At 46.0% G+C, this 22,983-nt stretch overlaps 9 protein-coding genes across 9 annotated transcripts; 3 read left to right on the top strand and 6 right to left on the bottom strand.

Annotated features, from left to right (window-relative positions):
- Positions 1–743: 743 nt before the first annotated feature.
- On the bottom strand, positions 744–2,443 carry BKA67DRAFT_523823 (major facilitator superfamily domain-containing protein; the record flags this gene model as incomplete). The annotated part of the gene is made up of 3 exons (XM_046098512.1): positions 744–1,645; positions 1,705–1,994; positions 2,043–2,443. The coding sequence occupies 3 exons, from the start codon at positions 2,441–2,443 to the stop codon at positions 744–746; spliced, it is 1,593 nt and encodes a 530-aa protein (XP_045954555.1).
- A 1,047-nt stretch (positions 2,444–3,490) lies between these two features.
- Positions 3,491–5,318, bottom strand: BKA67DRAFT_629420 (Rieske [2Fe-2S] iron-sulfur domain-containing protein; the record flags this gene model as incomplete). The annotated part of the gene is made up of 3 exons (XM_046105577.1): positions 3,491–4,357; positions 4,425–4,910; positions 4,963–5,318. 3 exons carry the CDS (start codon positions 5,316–5,318, stop codon positions 3,940–3,942), a joined length of 1,260 nt encoding a protein of 419 aa, XP_045954554.1. The 3' UTR covers positions 3,491–3,939.
- Positions 5,319–7,308: 1,990 nt separating this feature from the next.
- Positions 7,309–8,602, top strand: BKA67DRAFT_694988 (uncharacterized protein). The gene is made up of 2 exons (XM_046109288.1): positions 7,309–8,112; positions 8,170–8,602. The coding sequence occupies exons 1-2, from the start codon at positions 7,745–7,747 to the stop codon at positions 8,258–8,260; spliced, it is 459 nt and encodes a 152-aa protein (XP_045954553.1). The 5' UTR covers positions 7,309–7,744; the 3' UTR covers positions 8,261–8,602.
- Positions 8,603–9,067: 465 nt separating this feature from the next.
- On the top strand, positions 9,068–9,714 carry BKA67DRAFT_579266 (uncharacterized protein). Its single transcript, XM_046103758.1, has one exon. The coding sequence runs from the start codon at positions 9,140–9,142 to the stop codon at positions 9,698–9,700; it is 561 nt and encodes a 186-aa protein (XP_045954552.1). The 5' UTR covers positions 9,068–9,139; the 3' UTR covers positions 9,701–9,714.
- Positions 9,715–10,088: 374 nt separating this feature from the next.
- BKA67DRAFT_579264 (uncharacterized protein) lies at positions 10,089–12,001 on the bottom strand. Its single transcript, XM_046103757.1, has 3 exons — positions 11,052–12,001; positions 10,774–10,999; positions 10,089–10,723 (listed from the first exon to the last, which is right to left on the bottom strand). The coding sequence occupies exons 1-3, from the start codon at positions 11,656–11,658 to the stop codon at positions 10,222–10,224; spliced, it is 1,335 nt and encodes a 444-aa protein (XP_045954551.1). The 5' UTR covers positions 11,659–12,001; the 3' UTR covers positions 10,089–10,221.
- An 898-nt stretch (positions 12,002–12,899) lies between these two features.
- On the bottom strand, positions 12,900–13,300 carry BKA67DRAFT_579262 (Bromodomain-containing protein). The gene has a single exon (XM_046103756.1). It carries the CDS (start codon positions 13,237–13,239, stop codon positions 13,051–13,053), a length of 189 nt encoding a protein of 62 aa, XP_045954550.1. The 5' UTR covers positions 13,240–13,300; the 3' UTR covers positions 12,900–13,050.
- Positions 13,301–14,891: 1,591 nt separating this feature from the next.
- Positions 14,892–15,745, bottom strand: BKA67DRAFT_579261 (uncharacterized protein; the record flags this gene model as incomplete). Its single annotated transcript, XM_046103755.1, has 1 exon — positions 14,892–15,745. Exon 1 carries the CDS (start codon positions 15,565–15,567, stop codon positions 14,893–14,895), a length of 675 nt encoding a protein of 224 aa, XP_045954549.1. The 5' UTR covers positions 15,568–15,745.
- Positions 15,746–16,097: 352 nt separating this feature from the next.
- BKA67DRAFT_579259 (monooxygenase) lies at positions 16,098–17,977 on the bottom strand. The gene is made up of 4 exons (XM_046103754.1): positions 17,650–17,977; positions 16,987–17,567; positions 16,594–16,931; positions 16,098–16,534 (listed from the first exon to the last, which is right to left on the bottom strand). Exons 1-4 carry the CDS (start codon positions 17,831–17,833, stop codon positions 16,222–16,224), a joined length of 1,416 nt encoding a protein of 471 aa, XP_045954548.1. The 5' UTR covers positions 17,834–17,977; the 3' UTR covers positions 16,098–16,221.
- A 1,627-nt stretch (positions 17,978–19,604) lies between these two features.
- Positions 19,605–20,249, top strand: BKA67DRAFT_594805 (transcriptional regulator PAI 2-type; the record flags this gene model as incomplete). Its single annotated transcript, XM_046105094.1, has 2 exons — positions 19,605–20,045; positions 20,100–20,249. 2 exons carry the CDS (start codon positions 19,605–19,607, stop codon positions 20,247–20,249), a joined length of 591 nt encoding a protein of 196 aa, XP_045954547.1.
- Between the last annotated feature and the right edge of the window lie 2,734 nt (positions 20,250–22,983).

Raw genomic sequence — 22,983 nt, 5'->3', positions numbered from 1 at the left:
TCGATCCACGGCTACATTGCGGCTGTTCGCGCCTTGCTCCAGACACACCGCGACGACATCCTGCGGGCCAAAGGCGTGCACGAATGGGGGCCCGTTCTGGCAGACACGGTCTTTTACATGAGACTCTTACAAATCGACACTGTCAGTTTGGATGACAGTAAGAGAAATCCAGACTTTGGGTGGCTATGGACGCTCCTGCAGTCCCGAGGGAATCGATGCACAAGATGGCGGATCGAGGACATGAAGAATTGCTATTCAGTCCTGCAACTGGCTTATAAAGCGAGCAGATTGGGAAACCGTAGGCGGTAGCGTCTATCTCCAGGCTGAGGGATGGCACAAGAGGTTCTAATATACCTACTTGATACGTTATCACCAATTCGGCATTTGGTCAAGACAGAGATAAACATGTAAATTCGAAAGTGAAATCATCGTAGAAGTTGCACATCCATACATTTGTCCTAGTCATCAGACAGTAACTATACTCACCGCCCGTAGAACATTTCACAAGCCGCTTCAGCAACGCGATCAATGAGTAAACTGACTCAGTTAAGTACAAGAAATAGGTACTTTTGTTTAAATATGTCTATCTTATAGCATAAACCAGGCCCATCATACTCACAATCCATAAGATGAAACCCAAGCCGGTTTTAAATCGAACACCACTCTCCCCAAAATGAACCTGGTTATCAGCATCAAGTGTATTTTGTTCTCTTTCTGACTCTTTAACTGTCCGCAGCGTATAATTATGATTTGACTGTTATCTTTGATCGAGCTCTTAAGGCAGCCCCGTATCGATATAGTCCATAGAGCCCAAATGCACAAAGAATTGTCAAGCCAGCAAGTAAGGAGCAACCTGGCCCGATACCAAGATTTTTGTATAACGGTGTTGCAAAAAGGACCGCGGCGCAAGCGAATGAACACCTTGTAGCATCTGAAGCCGCAAAGAGACTCGCCGCGTACTGCGGATAACTCGCGGGTATGTACATGAACATACATTGCATAAGGACGAAGACGCCAGCTGGATATATGACAATCCCCAGAGTAGGGACAATCCAATGCACTGAAGCGTTAGCAGCCCAGCCGAAAAGGAGTAGGCCGATGGGTGGGGCGATAGAGGCAAAGAGCCCGGGAATCAGTTGAGCCTCTGGCGACAATTCGGCACTCTTTCGCAGAGCCGGGATATGGATCTGATGAAGATATGCGTGGTAACAACCCGCAGCCACGATGCAACCTGCGATGCATGCGATAAAGGGCAGGGTTGACTCAGCGGGCGAAAGACCGTAGATATCTTCGTAGACAAGGGGGAAAGCTTCAAAAAAAGAGTAATAAATCCCATAGATGAGCGAAGTGTAAATCTCTGCAAAGAGTATCGCCGGATCCAATACTGTTATCTTAAGGGGCATAAGCAGCGACTCAACCACGACATTCTTTAGACTCAAGTGAGATTGAGCTACTTCAGATGCCGATGAAATTCTGGTGCCTGTAAGCTGTCGCAGCCTCTGCGCGCGTCGAAATAACAATGTCGAGGAGCTCGTCTCGGGCACAAAAAGTAGGAGCAGCATGACTGGGCCAGCTGATATTAGTACCTCCCACATTGAGAACCTCCAACCGAGCGCCGGTATGGCAAAACTCGATATGATGGGTCCTGACCAGCTGTGTTAGCTACAACCCATCTGAATATTAACCAGATAACTGCTCACTCACCGACTGCTGGCGCGAAATAGCAAGGGACGACCCAAAACGACATCGCGTGCGGTAAGGAGGTCTCGTCAAAGATGTCGGCAATAGAAGCGCCCCCGGTGGCCAATATTGGACTTCCAAAGAATCCTTGCAGAAACCTCAGCACCATAAATCCAGGTGCATTGGCGACAAGTGCTGTGGGTACGGAAAAGATGCAAAACAAGGCAAATGATACAACATACGGAGGATTCCTCCCAATTGCCGGTATCTCGCTGAGAGGGCTGAAGAGGAGTGGGCCAAAGCCATATCCGAGTCTGACGATGAGTTAGATAGCGCACTTAATCGATGAATGAAATACGTACACGTAGAGTGCCAGGCCGAGAGTTGAATAGAGCTCGCTCGTCTTAAAATCGGCCTCGACGGATGAATATGCTGGCGAGTAGATAGGGGCAGCCATATACACCACAAATGTATTCACGCATACTACCATCAAAACAAACAGCTTCTTCCAGTATTGCCAATTCCGAGGATTTTCACAATCTTCGGACGAAAACCACCCAGCAAGTACAGTCCCATCTTCTAGAATCTCCAAGCGTGCTTCATGCTGGTCTAAGTTATCTAGCTGTGATTGACTGAAGTTGGCTCGGTTGCCGGCATGAGAATGGTGACCGGTCAATGGCGAAATTTGTTGGTAAGGACTTAATAAAGCAGGATTTTTCTCCTCAGAGAATTTGACGTTGTCCTTGCTGATACAACGCACCATCCACCCTACTGCACTATCTTGGAATCCGTCTGGAAAGAGCATGTTTATCTTCCGTTGTGAGACGGTTGCGTCGACTGCGGGGAGAGGTTTAATCAAATCAAATGTATAGTGGTTTTCAATTTTTACGTTACCACTGTTTCATATCTACGTAGAAAGAGACATGGAGCACCTTTACCTCCAAATTATATCTGACTAATTTACGAAGGATTTGTCATCAAGATATAATCGCTGCCGCGGATGATCATTTGTTTCATCTATAACGTTAGCTACGCTTAAACTATTTTCTCTTATCATTTCTTTTTCTTTCGAGTTAGCTACAGATCCTTTCCACCAAGTGGGTGAAGTAGATCCGCAATGCACATTTTGCCAGTCTTTGCTTACACCATCGGGGGTTTATTGATGGGCTGTATGTACGCTGTAAATTGGATTTTGGATTGAAAATCCTTGTAGATACTTTATAGCCCTTGATGTACACATTTCGAGCTTCGGCGTTATAAGCACTGGCCGCCCCGGAAGTCATAATGCTTGACAGTGGGGGTAGTCGATTTCTAATCATTATATGGCGGAGTAAAATTTTCCCTCTGATTTCACAATGCGAGACGGAAATCCGCAATGCTTAGGGACTTACTGCGGGATCTGATGGATCAAGAGACCCTGCACACTCGCCATGACGATTCAGTAATTACGGAGCCGGAATGCTACCAGTAACTTCATTCTCAATGTGGGAGAAACGAGACTACAATTTATTTTCAATCATTGGCTGGCTTCTGAAGACTAGCTTTAAGGGGAAAAGAGAAACGGGTCACGGATGAAAAGCTGTACTCCTTGCCCACAACTTGTCTTGGCCAGATTGGCAAATCTCATATTATTAAGCCAATCGCGGCCCGAAACGAAGCGGGCTATATATTTCCCATACTAAAATAGCGGTGCGGTAGCAGAGGTCGATGACGTTGTCTATTGGACGACACGCAGCATATTCACTTTAGAGTCGTGATTGGTGTTCTCTGTCAACGATCCTATGAGCATATTTTTACTTAGAAGTTGCGTGTATCTGAATCGCATATCAATAACAATCCGTCAGTTATGTTGTATCCTTTCGAAATTATGTTGGTTATGCACCATATGGAACTGTGGGGGTTAGAATTAAGAAAAGGTGGGGAGGTGAAAGTGATCTTCGCGCTAAAGTAAAACCTAAATCAGTAGGACAAGCCATGTCATTGGGACAACTGAAAAAATCAAATCATATCATAACCGCAATGACGTGGCTTGAGCTATGAAACTCAAGGGTTGGTCATATATTTCCGGCGACTGATGTTGAAGAAGTTTAGAATGGGTGCAGAGAATATAAGGGGTATTTCAAGTTTTAGACAATCTTTATTACGGAGCCAGTACACGCCGCCAATACATTCTTCAATATTCAAGCCTGGTGCTGTAGCTTGAAACTTTATCTCATTGTAGTCTTATCATACCCAAATATAGATAGTTATCCTGTCTTATCACCAAGCAAGCCCCGTGTCTTTCTGAGATCCACAGGTGAGACCCTGGCAAATATCAATATCCTCCTGGCTGACCGTGGCGTTCTCTGGCAGCTGCTGTCTCGCCGCCCAGATCTCGCGACCTTCTTCTTTCTCGCGTTTGTAATGCTCAGCGATCACATTGCGGCAGGTGCTCTGGAAGAAGATGGGTGCTTTCTCATATTTCGGGTGCAGCTGACCATTAACGAAGACACCCGCGTTGATATTCTTCTGCGCGTTGGCACAAAGTACCTTGTCTTCAGCCATGACCCGGGCGTAGGTGCTGCTGATGAGTTTGAAGTCCTCCTCCGAGGAGTGCTTGTTGCGGTATACCTCGTAATGCATCAATGACCTTTTGGGTCCAAAAGGGAAGAACTTCTGGATCATCATGAAGTGAGGTCTGTATCCAAGGTCTCATGTTTAGAATAGACCATTATGCTCGATGTGGATGGGGAAAGGCAACTTACGAAATGGACATGGAGACGTTTGGGAAATAGTACGTGCTCGAGACATTCAACCCTCTTTCCAACTGCTCAGTATTGTACTCGCACTCATGCTGTATGTGTCCATCCTTTAGATTGCTGTCGAACGAATCAAGGTTGAGGAAAGTGGGTATATCTGCGTGTGTGGTGGGACAATGATAGCACTCGTTAAAATTGTCTGCCAATATCTTCCAGTTGAAGTCGCCGTCCAGCTCGTATGAATGATCGAGCTCATAGTCATCAAAATTCAGAGGCTCGTATCTATCTTGGATGTCGACGTTCTTGAAGTGCTCTTCCCAGGACACTTCTGGTTCTTCCTTCGAGTCCATGTTGATCCAGATGAATCCGTTGGTGTCGATCTTGGTATGAATGCGGAGCAACCCATTTTGATCCTTCTCAAATTCACTGATGTCTTTGAAACCAGTGGCTTTAGCAAGTTTGCCATTCAACCCGTATGACCAGCCATGGTACCTGGCATCATATTAGTGAAGATCATTTTCAAGTTCAAATCTGAAACACTTACCGACACGCCAAGATCATGGCTGTTCCTTGTTTCTCTTTTTCGATAACTGGGTAAGCTCGGTGTCGACACACATTGTGGAATGCATTGATATTATCCGCACGGTCCCGGACTATGATCACGTCGTAGCCAGCTACGTTGTAGCGAAGCCAGTCACCTGGGCCCTTGACTCGTGAACTATGTGTCATGAATAGCCATCGACGTGAGAAGATGGCTCGGCGCTCAAGCTCGTACATCTCCTTAGAAGTGTACCATGACGCGGGTAAAGCCCGGACAGGGGTCTGCTGGGCTGGTGGCGGGTTGCCTGATGCTTTGGAATTGGCACCAAAACCAAGATAGTGCAACATGGATGATGCCATGATGAAAGTTCAACAGACGCGTAATTTAAGGACCAGAGGAGTATTGGAAGATGTGCTGAAAGAAGGAAAGGTCTGAGGTCTTGAGAAATGGGGATTGATAGACAACTACCTCCTATGAGCTGGCAAATGTGAGACAGAAGATATATAATCACCTATTGACGGGACATGAGCCGATACACTGCAAGATAAGGCGCAGTCGTTGCTAATAAGGGCGAATGCTATTGGTTTGGGATGCCGATCAACCACCATCAGGTCCCGATGATAACAATCAATTACAAAATCGCGAAGCATGATTGGGAAAAGCGACCGGCTGCCCATCCGCTGAAATATAGCTTATCTATCGGGTTCTAAGCTCATTGATCCATTTCCCCTGCGGATCATGGTCTTCGCGGTCAAGGTTGCTAAGCCGAAAGCTATAGAACCCGATCCCTGCACCCAAACCAAGAACCCGATCATGGAATTGTGCCACGATTTAGAAATCTCACTTTTCGTGTCTATCCACTGACAACATACAAATGTTGCTACGAGTTTGCTTTGGGTTCACATATTTGAGACTCAAGAATGGACAACAATTCATGTTGTCCTATCAATCTTTTCCATTAGGTCAGCCCTTTTCAAATTAGAATGGGTTTCGCGCCAACTTAGACTAGTACAAAGCAGGCTCGGGTTAAGAACCCGAGGAGTTGCCCGCCTACCATATTAGGTGAGTTTGCGGGGTGGCAGTTCTTTTGCGGGGTCAGCCTGGATGCAACTGATGCATGTTGGCGGAGCTAGTTTCACAACCCTATCAGACACAAGGACAAGTATTTGCCCACTGATGCTGTTCTTGGTCATTCCGTATGGTAGGAGTGAATTTCTGTGGATGCTATGATAATATATTCATACTAAAGGATTTAATAGAACATAATTGTTAGTAAGTTGAGAAGGACTTCAAGTTCATTGTCAACGCACTCGTGATATATATTGAATACTGTTCCGAGGACATGACTGGTGCCGTATTGATTGCACGCGCGAGCCCCTCGCAAAGCCTTTGATTTGGTAAAGATCAAAACCGTCGATACTGGGGATCTTTCTTCCTAAACGTGATGAAAGCATCTTTCACATATCTACCTTGTGGCGCGCGTAGATGCTGCCATACCAAACAACACGAGTCTAGCCACCTGTTGAACTTTGATACGGCCACTGTAAATCCCAAGGTGTAGGTCTCTGGCTTATTATCGAGATTCATATCACCATCAACTCTGGTTTATTTGTGCATTCTGGAACACTTCGCACCATGTATAGGCTTCCGAGAGCTGTGAGGTGATGCAGGAATTGTGGGCGTGAAGGTTGTTGTAATGGGGATGAGGCTGCATTTTGGTCAGTAACGGATTAGTCTTGACGTCGAACATAATTGCATGTTTGCAACTTGTCTCGTAGGACCAATACAGAGTTATATCACCCTCGACGTATAAAGGTATCAGCTGATATCAGGCACGTCTGTTTGACTGGTGTTTGTCGGGCATGTCGATGACGAACTCCACAAAATTGCTGAGGGGAACGACAGTTTAGAGCTTCTGGACTGATGAAACAAACGCCAGTCTTGTAGTGATATAGGTTCCTAGGTCATTCTCAGTCATGACCGAGGAAGGGCGTATTTTAGGTAGTAATATAAACTAGAAGGCCGTTTGCGCATCATTTCATTGCTGAGGAACGGGGACCAACATAAAGTGAATGCATTAGCCCGGGAGCCCCACTACCAAAACACTCTGTACTTCATTGAACCACGCGCTAAAATCTGTCTGAGAGAGTGGTGTGATTTAATTTGGTTTGCACATATAAACGTAAAAGTGACCACTCTTCGCTGGCCTCCGTTGTGTCTGCCGACGAAGAAAATTCTACAATCAGGGGTTTGCAGCGTTACGATGATTGCATGTATACTATTGGAAGGATTTGCGCCTATTCTGCCGCTAGCGTATGCGCAAGAAGCGAAGCCTAAGCTTCTCCGTCTTTTTTGTGGAGAAGGGGATGGGTCGGAACGGCCAGCGATGCCAGATCAAGCTTGGCTATGTCCGAAAAAGCTTGTTCCATCGTAAAGATGCTGGTAAATAATAACAAAATTGAGAAACCGTATGTTCAGCTCGTCTATGACCTGGATTTGGGCCTGTGGACCCAGTAGACTAGTTCTGGAATCCCGGTATTTCCGGCGCCGACCGCATTTCAGATTTCCTCGTGTCGCTTAGTTCCGTTATAGTATTGCAACATACTTTAATTTTAGCACGTCTGGAAGATGTGGTTGGCTGATGGAATGAGATACCCCGGGCCGCCGCTCTTGCCGGCCAGAGTTCTTGCCTCACACACGTCAGAGCAACATATATAAGCTTAAGCCATCGATCACTCCCACCTCCTCGAGCTTTCCATCGACGCAGGCCCCTCTCTCAGTCACCATGCAGTTCCTAATCAGCCTATTCTTCCTGCCTGCGGGGCTTCTTGGCGCTTTCGCGCTTCCTCCTTCAGAAGAGGTCGTTGCCCGCGCTCTAGTGTCCCCCGACAGGACGTGCGGCGTCCAGTCCATCGGCGGGTACTTCTGCCCATTCGACACGCCGTGCTGCTCAGGCAGCGGGTTCTGCGGATCCGGAGACGCATACTGCCTCACATCCACCGGCTGCCAGGCCGACTATGTCGCCCCGGGCTCCAAGGCCTGCTATGCGCCTACGGACAAGGTGACCATCACGCCAGACAACACATGCGGAAAGACCGGCGCCAATGAGTTCGGTTACCATTGTGGTAGCAGCTTGAACTGCTGCTCCGGATAGTAGGTTTACTTTCCCATCTGCAACCTGCCACTCCCCGTGCTGATATGTTAATCTAGCGGGTACTGTGGAAATACTACGGCATACTGTGATCAACCTGAGTTCGGATGCCAGCCAGACTATGGCTACTGCAGGCGTACGGGTGCTTAGCTTGACGGTGGATGGGTGGATCCTAGAAATTGTTTTGGATAATTTGAAACGACATCAATTTGCATTCGGTACCTATAATGCAAATTTGACCTATGCCTTCGTAGACGATAAACTCACCCGATATGTTCCTACAATGGCCTTGAGCGAAACGGGTGGCGTTGCTTGTGGTTCACCACTTATTTCAACTATCGAGACTATGACTCTCTCAGGAAAGGTTAACCTTGTGTACTGAGGACTTGCAGCGAGTGATACAAGCTATGAAGCTGAGATTCTCATTTACCTAAATTGAAGACAGTAGATTCAACTTACTTACACGCTTGCATTGCATATATATAAGACAAGTTACCTCCGTGTAGGGTAGCTAGTTATATAGACAACTTGATAACTCCCCCAAAACACATCATTGTGATAGTTCAGCGAGAAGTTAGAACCATAGCATTAATACTGGTATGGTGCCCAGATGGATTCTCACCGGAAGGTATGTGTGTCGATTCCACGCCAGAATTCCTAGGAATTCTAACCAAAAAGCCGTTTGGACTATCAATGACGAGCCGATAGGCTGTCAATTCCACTGAGAATGTTTGGTTTATTCAGACCCGACCAAACTACGCCGGATGCATTACAACACCTGACATTTTCGCGATGATTCTTTGTTCCCCTCGTGACTCGGGATACCAACGGCACCAACGATGCACCAATCTATATGCAAGACCAACACTAAAGTGACCTGGGAGCGAAAAGCTATAAAGATATCGATTTTTCTCATGATTCTTCGTCTTCCATCATCACGCCATAATTTCAGCAATTCCTAGCGGTACATCACATCATCAGCAACGCTTTCTTGCGACTCAGCAACCAATCTCAGCTTACCTATATAGAATGGCGCTCGCAGCTTATTCTCCAGCTACCTACAACGATCTACCATATCTTCCTGTAGCTGGTGAATCTTTCGACAAGAAGAATGGGTATGAGCTCGTCGCGACATTCCGCGAGCTCTTTAGAAAGCACAAAGTCGATCGAGTTTTCGGCTTAAGTCTCCTGCACCGTCACTTCGACCTTGACGAGCGTGAGCGCCTGGTTGAATACAATGGAACTGCAGTTCCGTGGGATCAAGATATCAAGAAGTTTGTCCAACCTAACAACTGGACTTTTAAGGGAGACATTGTTCGACCCTTCGAGTTTTACTACAATGGGGTTGAAGGCGCCACCAAGGACGTAGTAACCCCGGACACTACTAAGTATCAGGCATTCGTGGAATCATTCAAAGAGCTTCTGGTCCAGTATAATGCTGCTGACCTCTTTGGGCTTTGTTCATACCCTGGTGATGATTATCCTGGGCGTGTCGAAGTCACTCAAGCACGAGCTAACATCAATTTACATCCTAAAGATGTAAGTTCTCAGTCTCTTGTACCATATTCTGCTCAAAAACATCACCGCTAACGATGATGTGTTTGACGGCCCCGGCATCCATGCATGGACGTGAAGCTGCATGGTTCTTCTCATCAATTCTTGAACTTTCTAATTGCGCTTGCATTTGCGGCGGTTCAGGCCACACGACCGCAACCCACCAAGGCCACGCCGCAACACGTCAAAAGACAATTAGTTGAATGATTTTCCCAATTTACAGCTCGGATAGATCTTATTACGGACACTCATTTAGATCACCATATAGTTACTCGCTTATTATCTTAAGAATTAAGGGAGTTAGTCTGTTATTCTTCAAATAACACTAATCGCTCGTTTTGAATAAAAAAGCAGGAGTCATCAACCTAAATCTTAAGCTTTTGATAAAACTGTGCTGTCACTCTTTAATCGCATTATGAGAGTGTGGAAAGGGACTTGTTCTGATTGGAATTTACCTGTAGAAGGAAAAGCTAAAGAGACATCGATATACTCGACGAGCTGCGGAATGAACAGACCCATTGCAGCTCATATCACACAACACTACGCCGGCCTACTGATTATCCTTTCTTAGGTAGAAGAGTTTCTAGAAGCGCTTCTCTAGTCATGCCTGCACTCCTAGCCGTAGCATTCAAGAATTCCTGTGTCTCCTTGTCCAGATCCTCATCGGATGGGACTCTACTAATATCCCGTGTTTCGTTGGCCAGCCAAGATCGCGCCGCCATCCAGCGACATAGCCCCTTACTAAAACAAGAATCGATGATTCGGTCTCTCCAGTCAACATCGGCTTCCGACAAAACCCGTAGCATAGTAGCTACGATTGAGGGTTCTTTTGTAACTCCCAAGAATGCTTCTTGGTGTACAAGAGATAACAAATGTGATATTACGAACTGGCGATCAGCTAATAGCTTGGACGAAGGCCGTAGAGCGTCGGCCACTTGTACGGTGTTATCAACCCTAGGCGCGTTTAGATCTGTATTTGCCGGCTCGACACTAAGTAGTCTCGGAAAGCCCATGCCCATTTGAATAGGACGTCGTCGGGCTAGTTCCCAGTCGATTATGCTACGACCACTTAGTTATGTATTACCAAGCCATTTTGAGGTTTAGGTTACCCTTTAATGTTAAGCTCTTCATCGATGATGATCTTATGTGGAGCGAGGTTGCCATGTACGATAACGCTAAGCGATGCATCGAGATCATTGGAGACGGCGTGGCGGAGCAGAGCGCGATGAACAAAGCAGCTCCGTGTGTCAAGTTCTGGTAGCTGCCCATCGATTACCCGCTGGATTCTGCCGTCCACTATGTCTTGAAGGTACTTCAAAGCTGAGAACCCGTCCTCTCCAATACGTTCAGCTCAATCCTGGAACGAACAATGTAAGTGTTTGCTTACGTGACTTTTTAGTCCGGTTAAGCAGCTCTAATTGAATATCAACAAACTGGCGAAGTATCTTCTCTCGTTGCTGGTGAGGAGTCGTGTCTGTCCACTTTAGAACGGACCCGTGGACCCAGTTTACAACCAAGTACGGATGTCCGATCGGGTTATTGAAGCTGGCGTCGCCGCCAATGAGCCTCGGTGACCAATGGAAGCCAGCTTGACTAAGCTCAGCCAGCGTCCTCATCTCAGCTTCTACAATAGTCGAGATGGAGTCTGGCGGCAGATGACTGTTTGTATGTCGGGGAATCCGGACTGCCCAGGTGGTACCGTCGGTAAACTTCACAACATAAATTTGACATGCACCGACAGAGATTGGGCTGGTGTCTGTGCCGTTGCAAAACGCGGGGGTGGCACCATCATCTCGCAATGATATAGCCACGGCCAGAACTTTGGATAGAGTCATTGCCCACTTGTAACGTGCGTGTAGAAAGGGGCGATAGCAGAATCGATATCTTGTTAGACCAATTTGAAGACGGGCGAAAGTTGAGGTAAAAGGATTAAGAAAGAAGAATAGTGGAGATAATCTGGCGCGAACGTTATTACATAGTTGATAGGCAACCATGGTCCCGGATGCCTTAAGTACGAATACCTGCAGATCTAGGCTCTGTTTTGGCCCCGTGCGTTGAGCTCCAAATGCATAGAAATTGTTGGTGCAGTGATTGCTCGGCCTGCATCGAAGCTGTGAGATCACCTGTTCCCTGGTGAAAACAAACAGAACTTGGTTTAGTCGAGTCTAGACCAGTCCATTCGCGAAGACACCGTCCAATACCTTCAATAGCAGATGCAGAGTTACAGGGTTTCTGCCAACATGCATCTCGCAGTGAAGCAGCTTGAATCAGTTGTGAATGATCAGGAAGAATGTACTTGGCCACCGAATTGGTTGATTTTCATCCCGTCTCGACTATTGCCAGTATGCGAGAGCAGGCTGAGCAATCTTTGGCCGATCCGAGCGGGGTCACATGATATATTATGACCATATGTTCAATAGCCTCAGGCAAACACCTGATTGATTCTCCTTGGTTGAGCGTGCTTCTTGAACGAATGGACTGCCCCGTTATTTAGTTGCTAAAATTGGCGCCCGGGTCCTCTGCATGGTCAGAATCATCTGGCAACACTTGACGAACAAAACAGTCCCTAAGTTATATGGGGTGTTTCGATAGTAGCAGAATACTTGCGGTGCGGCCCGTGTCTCTTGTTACGCACTAAAGTCCCCCCTACTTGCAATACTCTCATGGCGAACACAGTCTCCCAGTTGTGTGCTCACACTTAGGCCTGCTGCGCTAGCAAAGATTAAGCATAGAGGCTCACGCTACCTAGTAAGGCAGCTCTGTAGAAAATGGGGGTAAGGGGGGGAAATCTTGAACGCTAATGATCGAGGCAACGTGTTTAATTTCGCTATAGATTCTGAATGGACATAAGTATGACCTGTTCTAAGCTTACTATATACAAGAGATTATTTCTTACGCATGTCTGCCAAGAAGAGCTGACAACTGAGCGCAAACCTACGGGTGGGCGCATCAGTGATCAATCTTAGCATCTATCTTGTAGGCAAAGCTCAAGCTTTGACGACATTGATGAGCACCCGCTCTTGTCTTAATGGTCATATCGGGGCGTAATCCGCTGTGTTGCCAGTTGTTAAGTTGTGCATTATTGTGAAACGGTCAATAATGACATCGCCTTTTCTTCGTGTCGTCTTTTACAACGCCCACTCGATGAGAGACATGCTCTTGGACTGCTTAGAGATCAAGCCTCCGATGACGGTCAAGGCGCCGAAGAAAGCCACGTCGCCAAAAACAGCGCGTGCAGCAATATACTGATTCCTGGTCGCATACGTGATGACGTGTGGACACCCAAACCCGCCAGTGTTGGATTTCAGCTTTGCCAAATCCTCTCTTCATTCAGCCACAAAATTAACTCCCAACTGAATTGCTAATTACTTCTCGAGCAGATCAAATCACTCCGGAATCTCCTTGATTAGACTCCACATGAACTTCTCCAGCCTGACCGCACATTTGGTGTACACCGTTGTTGCGTCGTTGTACTGCCGGCAGTTGCTAAAAATCAACTTCAGATCAGCAACCAGGTCTTTCGGAGCAGCATATAAATCGCTATCTAGTCTCTCTTCTATGGTTGACAAATCCATTGGCGAAGTAATAGCGTTGTAATAGTCAGGGACTTCGTCTCTGTTCACCGGCTTAAGGAATGGCCACGCTTGTTTAAACTCCACTTTCTATACGAGGACACCAATAGAAGCTCATTCGTAGCGCTGATCGCCTACTACAATCTCATAACGATACAAAGTGTCTGCTGCTTAACCAAGCGCTTTTTATAGCTTTACTGACTGCAAACAAAATCACCTGAATACCAGTCTAGATCAACTTGGCAGTTGAGCAAGCAATGAACTTAATTCAGCTAGTGTTACAAAGAGAACCGAGTTAGTTATTATTCTGATGTTGTGCGCAGTTCAGCGTGGAGCTGCTATGGCACGCCTTATACAGTGAGATAATGGGCATATCGGCAGTCGCCGATAGAGCTAGGTTAGTCTTTTGACTATTGGCGCATTGGCCTGCCTACTAGCCCTTGATATACTTATATGGTTATTAAGCACGTCATGACCTTAAAAATGAGATGTTCTGACTTTACTAATATTTCCTTGAATTTTGTAACAAATTCATACTAAATACGAGTCAAAGCACTTTGATTTAAGAAGATTTACTATAATGAAATACTCTATTGCTTAACACACCTTGTGCCTACCTCTATAGTCTTCAACTTGGATTAAGTTACTTTGTTAGCATACACCGTTCTGTTTATACTACGCCTCAGTATAATCGTGACTTCGTTCTAGGTACGTGTGCAGGCTTATTGGGGTGGTTCACGCATTACCCAGGAGTCCCACACATTTATCTTACTACCGTGGTATTAGTCGATGTGCTATAACAAAACTGGGCGTATATGGTTTTACATCTACTATCTGACAAGTATGCGTTTAGATATGTACCGTATTGAAACATGGAGCTGATTGAGATGGGCTTATCAAGGCCTGCTAAAATCCACTAAATCATTTCAAAGGTGTGCAGCTGAGAATAGCACTTTGCTAACCTAGGTTGTGGTTTCGGGAAGCGCCAAGCCGCAGGAAGCGAGGAAGAAACTACACCAGCACAAAACGGGACGATAGCACGAAAGGTATGAAACTTGCACAGGCCATCTACGATGGCGTCTTCAACACCAAGGGCGAAAGGGCTTACATGTCCTGGCAAATTAGATCTTAACTCGAGGAGGTTGCCGCCACTTACAACAACGATTCTGCTTGTTGGAACTTGACTTCGTTCAGACCAGCGGTGAATTCATCTCAAGGTGGTTAAAATTATTAAGTACCGAGAATGTTTACTCCCTCGAGGATATCACGTATAATACTGTTGTCAACTAGGTAAATATAGTTTTCGTAACATATCACGATAGCTTGCGGACCAAATATCCAGATCTAGCAAAATTCATGTTCAATAGAGGAAAGTTGATGCACTATCACGGAAAAGCCGACCCCAGCGTGCCTACTACTTTATTCATCTATTATTGGTAATCGTTTCGTTCCATCATGTACATTAATACCAGCGAAGGAGAAAGCCTCGGGGCTTTGCGGGATTAGTACCAGTTCTAAATGATCAGTAGTGCAGCCCACTGTTTAGCGAACGATATTTAGCACGGACCATGGCCTGCCAGTAATATGGATGTGGTTATAGATGGGTTGAGAACACCTGTGCGTCTCAAATCCATGAGTGTAATGAATAATTGATGATTAAGAGTTACGAATAACTACAGCCTGTTGATCCCATTTTTTGCTTCCTACGGCATCGACCAGGAAGCTTGCCACGCTACTCCTGGAGATGGCATCGAACATTCCAACACCCTTGCCTTCCTCTCCTAGTTCTTCCACAGATGACTTTTCCTTTTCATTGAATACTACTGGCCGAACCAGAACGTAGTTCAAATCGCTCTGTCTCATTATCTTGTCCACCTCTTCGTGGTCTTCATATGCCTTCCCTAGATTGGAATACTTGATCAGGAGTTTCATAACCAATGGGAGGTTTACTGAAGAAGTCCCAACACCAAATGCAGAGAGCCAAATTATCTCGCGAACTCCATGCATCTCTGCCACTTGCAATGTGTTTGTCGCGGATATTGCAAGCAATCGATTTGGGGCGACACTTTTCGCGAAGGGATTGTCGCTCGTCCTTGGTGAATTTAGCGTGACGATAACAGCTGAAGGTTTGTCTCCTGATTCTGTTGCTTCGAAGGCTTGTTGAATTGACGGCATCTCCATAGGTGTGCCATGGACAATGGCGAGACCATCATGGGGGGCGAGAGAAAATGGGTCACGGACAAGAGCAGTGACGAGATATCCTCGAGAAAGTGCTTCTGTAATCACAGCACGCCCTGTGCGCCCATTAGCTCCAAGAACGAGTATTCTCATGATGCGAGGCGGTATTGGAGGTTCACTGGCAAGCAAATTTCTGGAATGTCCCGTGACTGCGTGAGCTGCGGCAAAGAGAATGTTATAAAACGATATTCTTATTAGAGGATAGTCCAAACATGAAGGAGGATAGGGACATTAGAAGTTTTTATAATACCAAGATGTCACTATTTTCAAGAAAGGCAAGCGACAAATCAGTTGAGTAAGATTGTAAATATGACTATGAATCTTTGTCATTGTGATCATCTGTTATACAATCATAGTGGGCCTGACTCGCTGGAATTTGTCAGCGAGCTTCGTCAAGCACATTGGCAAACCTTATTCTACACTAGTTACTGGTTAAATCTGGTCGACATGAGCGCTAACACAATAATTAATCGAGGCAAAGTAGTCGCAGATAATTTATTTGAACAGGAACAGTTGGTCATCCTGATGTGTAGCTGAATGGATCCAATGTCAAGGTGGCAGGTATTACATGGTGTTAGAGGTCTATATATCATTAAGTTGAGTCAAGGTGGCAGATATTACGTAGCCATTAGAGCTTTATAGATCATTAAGTTGAGCCAAGGTAGTATTTAACATACAATAGACTAATACAAAACTCTAGACAAAAACACCAATTCAGTATAAACACCGCCTCCTCGGAAACCAAAATCAGTACCATTCGCCAGCATCCTCAGGAAGCTCGCCTGCTTCAGACGCTTCTAAAAATCCCTGCACTGTCCATGATTTGTACTCGTAACCCGGCACAGAGTTCGTATTTTTGAAAGGTGATTTCTCCAGTATATGTTTCACGCAGGCATCATATTTGAGTTCGGTGTATGCCTCAGGATCATGATCAAGGAGCCAAGGAGCCCAGTTTCGTCTCAGAATCTTTGGGTTGATAGATACAGCCGCCCAATCAGTCTTATGAAAAACCTCACGATTCTTGAACCCGACCTTTTGCGCACAAGATACTCGCTCGAATCTTCATGCATTGTTAGTTACAGAATAAGGGTATGCTGTGGCGATAGCCTGGAAACACACCTCAGAATATTATGAACTTGGACTGCGAGAGGAAGTCGAGCTTTCTGTTCCCGTTGAATGCACTGACATAGCGAATAAGCATCTTCCATTGCCATAGAGGCGCCATATCCAGATGTTGGCAAGAAGGAGTGGGCAGCGTCGCCAATTTGAACCACACGAGCCAGGGGAGAGGACCACTTAGACTGGGGGTCCCTCCACATCAGTTTCCAGTCCGTAATCTTATAGGCGGCGGAGACGTGGATAATCTCTGTAACGAATTCGTTCCATCCTGTTATCCACGGGAGAACATCATCGACAGATGCCAGTGCGTCCCAATCCTCGGTCGCGTCTTTCGTATCCTGCTTAGAATTAGTTTCTACGCATCTCTTAAAGCTGTGTTGCTAGATATCCAACCTTATGCGTCAGTAGCCAGCCGATTTTGGTCTGTGATCTCGAAATCACAATATGGGCGTTGGGTCCAATGAAACCGACCACCCATCCCTCCCCTCCAAGACTTTCATCAAACTGCTTGATGATAGGATTCTCTAACCCGACAGCGGTTGGAAAGCCTGATCGATAAACTGCAAAGCCGCTGCTGACTGCATGCGCTTTCTCCTCCAGCACCAGCTCCCAGGAGCTCGAACCAACTCCATCAGCAGCCACCACGATATCAGCCGCGATCATGGTACCATCCGCTAGAAGGACGGATCCCTTGTGTACATCCTCGAAATAACGCAGGATTGTCTTTCCAAACTCAATTTCGAGACCGATCTCAGAGGCGTATTCATATAGCACTCTGTGGAATTCGTTACGATGCACAGCAATACCTTCGACATCGCCATTATCTGAAGTGTAGGGTGCTTCTAAAATGAATGTTCTGTCGTATTTGTACACGTGTGTTTTCTTCGCTACCTCAACTCTCTTCAATCGATCCCAGAATCCCGGCCAACGCTGAAGTGGACGAACGCAAGATGGCTGCAGTACCAATATGTCACCTGAACCAACGAAGTAATTAGTCGATTGCCCATTGGCACCAAGGTATGATGATTAGTGACTAGTATGGAGAATGAAGCTGACCAAAATCGTCAAAGGACTGCCGTTTCTCCACGATACGGATGCTAAAACCGAGAAGCTGAGCGCTGATAGCGAAAGTCAGCCCGGCAATACCACCTCCAACCACCAGAAGCTCGACGTCTGTGCTGGGAGAGTTGGTCATTATGTTTAAAGGAGCAGGTTTTCTGTTCCGATGATCGATTTCCATATCATATATATTAATGAGGAATGACCTAGTTCACAATTTCCACCTTGACCTGAAGGATTCGATCGCGAGCAGTATATATGTAATAAATAGTATTTCTAGAGTGCAAACTGTTACTAATCGGCTTCGGCTTTGTGGAAGGACCCGAGTGTAGGATGCCGTGTCCGGCAGCAGTTTGTCCAAGGGCTCGTGCACTTCTGCCAAGAAGCCCCCGCTGCCATCGGACTCGTAAGCCAACTGCCTTAATTACCAAGTATTCTTGATTACGTCTCACTGGCTCAGTAAGTAAACATGACAACTCTGTGTTTGTAAGACACAATTTCAACTGGGCAATTGCGGTGCCACTTTTACTAAGACAGTAAAGATATATCTGAACAGCCCATCTATTTTCTAATAGGGCTTAACGACTCTTTTCGTGTACGTTCAGATGAATACAGTATGGGATTAAGTCGATTATAGCTGGTACATGTCCATCATATAGCCCACCATATAGCCCATCATCACCCTAGAATGAAAGAACGCAATTGCACCTCACTGTGCTTCATAGCTTAACAGCCTGTACCGCTCCGCTATTGCTCTAAGAATGAGCCATCTTCCTTTTGCGAGCGCACCGAGGCCTTTTACTCTAGAATATATGAGTTATTGATGACTCTATCCGTGAACCCAGGTAATTCGATCAACTTTGTTAAATTTGGACTTGTGACCATTTGCTCCAGTAGTCGTTAGTTTTATGGTAATTGGAACAGGGCCACGATACTGACTAAACTGTAGACGCCCAGCCTGGACTCTACAATTCTGTTATTGTAGTCAGTTGTAACTACTGCCATGACTTCCATAGGTTGGATGGCCCGACCCTTCCCATTCCATGGCTGCTAACCCGAAATTTATTTTATTCTATTTCTAGCACCGTCATATCCATCAATTTCTCTTAAAACGGCACTGAACGCATCCAATTCGTGGCGAATAACATACTTCGCCTCAAATATGGCATCTTCTCAATGACCTCCTGCACACAAGTCATTAATCACTTTCCAAGGCCCTTGCCTTGATATAGTGCATCAAACCAAACATCAGTCAAGTACAAGAACGTTGTGAGGTCAGTTTTACAGCGTGCAAACTCCACAAGTTCCAGGAATGGGTATGTGCTATCCAATGCTACATATCTGGCGCCTTACGTGACATCAATAGGCACAGTAGTAGGTAGTCTGTATCTTGGTCAACTTTGATCAGTTTCGCTTGGTCCATGCCAACATCATAGCGCGAGGCCTTATACAGACCAAAGCAAAGAGAATCACCAACGTCTTTCTCATGGCTGAATCTGGAAGTGGTTTGGCCCAGTAGAATGTCGATTGGGTGAAGACGGCACAGAGTTTCTGAACAGGAATGAAGGAAGGATCGGTCAAGATATCGTATTCATGTTGTGTCCAATTCTGCCTGGGGAGTTGCGAACGAACTTGCGACACTTTGGGTGGTCTTGGCTTGGTGATCGAAGAACTCATAAGTTGGGCAGCGAATGAAGTTCCTGCAGTTAAATTCTTGATAGTCTAATTCAAAAGACTTTCATGCTCTGTGGCGACTTTCGTCCAAGCGATTGGGCAAACAGCCGAACCCAGGCTTCGGTTGGAATGGTCCTTGATTGGCTCGTCGGGTGACCATTAAGTAGAGCTGGAACTCAGACCTAGTATGGACGTCGAATCTGGCCCTCGCCGGCGAGATTTAAATTCTGCTCTGGTCAATTCCAACCGGCTCAGTCCGTCAGGTCAGCGCCAAAGACATGCATCTTCTCTCACACAATGCGGAACATAAGCTCGATGTTCTCCACCAGTTCATACGAGCCAATTCTTTAGGCGTCGTGACCACGGCCATTCGATGCCCACCGTTTCCCCTTTTACAAGCAAGTCATATCCCCTGGGTTATCGACATTGTTGAAGAAGATGTCGGTAGCTTGTATGGGAGACTGCGCGGACACATGGCAAGACAAAACCCTCAGGCCAAATCCATTATCGAGTATGTATCTCAATTCGGATCAGACAGCAATGAAATTTGGCTTCCAGAAGACGTACTTGTCATGTTCAATGGCCTGATGCATCACTACATAACCCCAAAGTTCCACAAGGAGACGAAGCCCAACACGGGAAAGGTTGTCCCAACATGGGATTACGACGCTGTCCAGGTCTATGGGAAGGCAAGAGTTTACATTGACATGCAATCCGACGTTTTCGACACTTAATTATCGCGACAAATGTCAGATCTCACGCTGAATGCTGAGACGGCGATCATGGGCTACGAATCGAGCGATAAACCTGAAACGCGCGCCTGGAAAGTCTCCGATGCACCAGCTCGGTACATCGATCTCCTGACAAAGAATTTGATTGGAATCGAGATTAAGATAACTTGCATGGACGGGAGGATCAGCTAGCGCCTCTCTTCAGGGATCAAAGTATTTTACGAAGCAATTCGCAGCATGTAGTGTCAGCCGATCGGTCCAAGACCGCTGCCAAGGATCAAGCTGCATCCTCATCAAGGTTAGATGCTTCACCGCACCATCCTCAGCTGCTCTGCAGTCCATCACCCATGTACCCAGACCATGGCGTCCAAAGTGCAAGCAACACACATAATCGAGCTTCAAAGTCCTCCACTAGTAGAGAAGTCTTCGGGAAAAGTAGTGCCGACTCGTTCATGTGGCAGGTCAATTCAGCCATTAATGTGCGACTGGGGTGTTCACCTGAGACCGTCTCGACTGTGAATGGTGTGTTTTCGCCGCAGAGATGCCAAGATCAGGGTAGCGAAGATGAGCCGCCTGATCTGAAGGACTGCATACTCCCCCCAAGGAGAACTGCGATGGCCTACTTGAAGCATATTACGATTTAGTCTGGGCAGTGCTACCAATTCATGATAGGACAATTTTCCAAGAATCCTACGAAGCTCTCCGGCTCGGGATTCCATTGAGTATGCCAGAAAGAATATTTCGTTGTATGATGAACCTGACATTCGCTTTGGGAAGTCAATTCTCAGCCACCGTAAAAGCCAAATGAACGGAAGGATGTTGGTCAAACAATCTGGGAACGCGCCCAAAAGCTTTTTGACGATGGAAATAGAGCTTCTGTTGAGGAGGTCCAATGCCTGCTTATGATGGGTCTCTTTCTTCAAAATACTAGTGAGTCTTACCGGTGCTGGATGAGCGTCGGCTCTCCCATTCGCATGGCGCAGAGTCTCGGACTCCATCTCGTCTACACAGAGAGTCGCCTTTCCAGGGAGATTGAGATCTCCCGGAGAGTATGCATGGCTTTATATATATATATGGATCGGTAAGTGCACTCGTCAATTGACATACACATACACATACATGTACACATGCGAATATCTATATATGTCTACCGAAGATACGTAGTGGTATCACCTGGTTCATAATTTACAGCATGTTATCAATGATTTTTGGACGGCCAAGCATGATCCCGACGTGGCTATATAACCTGGTACCGTCGCCTTCTATAATCGACAACGGATTTCTTGACTCGCAAAACGATCCATCCGCGATACGCCCGGATGGGCAGTCAACGATAGTTGCATTCTTCATCAAGTCGTTCCAGCTTTACAGCATAGTCGACGATGTGTTACAAGAAAATGTATATGTGTGCTGGAGAAGCTAGGAAGAAGGAGAATTATGTCATTGATTCTGTGCTTCGGTTCGACAATAGTCTTCTTCAATGGCATTGTTCACTTCCAGACAACCTTCAATATTCTCTGGATAGCCTGAGCGACGAAGTTGTGTTCCGGAGACAGCAAATTGTGCTATATGCTCGGTAAATATTATTTCTCCTTTCCCTGCGAATCTTGACATTGTCATAACCTTGAAAGATTTCTGCATGCTCGAATAGTCTTATTTCGACCAGTCATGGCAGAGTTATATTTGAAGCAGGCCAACCCCAGAACCTCCACTGGGCTTCAAAGTCTATCGCAACGACGACTTATCATTGATTATACTAGTCTTTGTTTTGAAGCCGCCCACGAGATTGTTGACGTGATTTATACACATTTCAATTTCGAGACAGTCACAGGTCCGGTTCCTGCTTGGTGGTTTGCAGTCTTGTGTCGTGTTTTCTTACCATTTCATCTAATTGTATATTGCCATCCAATCGGAACATGCACCGGTTATTTTTGTACCTTGAGAACCGATTGCTCTCCAGTGATATATAGCTTGAGTGGATGATGCCATTTCTTCCTCGATCGACGATGCCATTGGCCGGGATCTTCATCCCATAAATTGATGCAGCAATTCCAAGTACAAGACCCGTGGATATCGTGTGGGTAGAAACAGTACTTCAAGTGTATGCGGTATTCAGTATTCCATGCTCAACCATGTCAAAGATTGAATTAATGACTAACATTCCAATCTTTGACTATTTATACTGTCGCGATCTTAGCATAATCGTCACGGCTATAAACTATCGAGAAAAAGCTATCTCGTGCCATAAATGCCGTCTACGCCGAGTTATGGGCGATAAAACCCTTCCAACGTGTCGCAAGTGCAAACGAACGGGGTGAAAATGTCAAAGTCAACGAGATGATACAGACGCAACATTCAAAGACATGACCTTGACGGTTACTCAAAATTACGCACAGCGCCATGGAATACCAGGGTCAATCCCGGCAAGCCTATCTCTGCTCAATTGCAAGTCTCATTTTCGGAACATTCGACATCGCCAAATCCCACCTTCAATCATCCGGAAAGGATGCTTACAAGTTTCCCAGATCACCAACGTCAAAAGATCACTATCTTTGGAGTTACTACCTATCTTTAACCCCGCTCAGGCAAAATAACGAAATCCTTGTTGATGTGATAAAACCTCTCTTCATGCTACCTCATGTAGACCCAGGATATCGATCACTACTTTCAGTTCTGAGTCATGTAGCAGAATTTGATGAGCGCAATTCCTTTATGCTATATGTTAATGTGTTGGTAGTATATTCATGGCAGTGGAAAGACGCGGATCTGGCAGTCAAGGCAAGAGCAATATATTCAAAATCCTTACTAACAACAAGAAGTTTAAGACGATAATCCAAAACGAAGCGGAATGGCGACCTCATAATACCGGCAATAATGCCCGCTCTTTTCGAGGTAATTTCTCGATGACTTGTTTGAGCTCAAACAT

The sequence above is a fragment of the Truncatella angustata genome, assembly GCF_020726525.1.
Source record: "Truncatella angustata strain MPI-SDFR-AT-0073 chromosome Unknown BKA67scaffold_8, whole genome shotgun sequence".
NCBI classification, from domain to species: Eukaryota; Fungi; Ascomycota; class Sordariomycetes; order Amphisphaeriales; family Sporocadaceae; genus Truncatella; species Truncatella angustata.
Note: the sequence above shows the minus strand (reverse complement) of the source record. Positions and strands in the feature narration are given on the sequence as shown.

What these genes read in the sequence shown, in the direction of transcription:
- BKA67DRAFT_579262 (XM_046103756.1), bottom strand. Translation starts at nt 13,239, where the DNA reads ATGGATTTGTCAACCATAGAAGAGAGACTAGATAGCGATTTATATGCT.
- BKA67DRAFT_579266 (XM_046103758.1), top strand. Translation starts at nt 9,140, where the DNA reads ATGGCGCTCGCAGCTTATTCTCCAGCTACCTACAACGATCTACCATAT.
- BKA67DRAFT_579259 (XM_046103754.1), bottom strand. Translation starts at nt 17,833, where the DNA reads ATGGAAATCGATCATCGGAACAGAAAACCTGCTCCTTTAAACATAATG. An exon ending in GCAGTCCTTTGACGATTTTG is followed by an intron (nt 17,568 to 17,649) that starts GTCAGCTTCATT and finishes TCGTTGGTTCAG; the next exon opens with GTGACATATTGGTACTGCAG. An exon ending in GCTGGCTACTGACGCATAAG is followed by an intron (nt 16,932 to 16,986) that starts GTTGGATATCTA and finishes AATTCTAAGCAG; the next exon opens with GATACGAAAGACGCGACCGA.
- BKA67DRAFT_694988 (XM_046109288.1), top strand. Translation starts at nt 7,745, where the DNA reads ATGCAGTTCCTAATCAGCCTATTCTTCCTGCCTGCGGGGCTTCTTGGC. An exon ending in TTGAACTGCTGCTCCGGATA is followed by an intron (nt 8,113 to 8,169) that starts GTAGGTTTACTT and finishes ATGTTAATCTAG; the next exon opens with CGGGTACTGTGGAAATACTA.
- BKA67DRAFT_579264 (XM_046103757.1), bottom strand. Translation starts at nt 11,658, where the DNA reads ATGGTTGCCTATCAACTATGTAATAACGTTCGCGCCAGATTATCTCCA. An exon ending in TAACCGGACTAAAAAGTCAC is followed by an intron (nt 11,000 to 11,051) that starts GTAAGCAAACAC and finishes AACGTATTGGAG; the next exon opens with AGGACGGGTTCTCAGCTTTG. An exon ending in GAAGAGCTTAACATTAAAGG is followed by an intron (nt 10,724 to 10,773) that starts GTAACCTAAACC and finishes AAGTGGTCGTAG; the next exon opens with CATAATCGACTGGGAACTAG.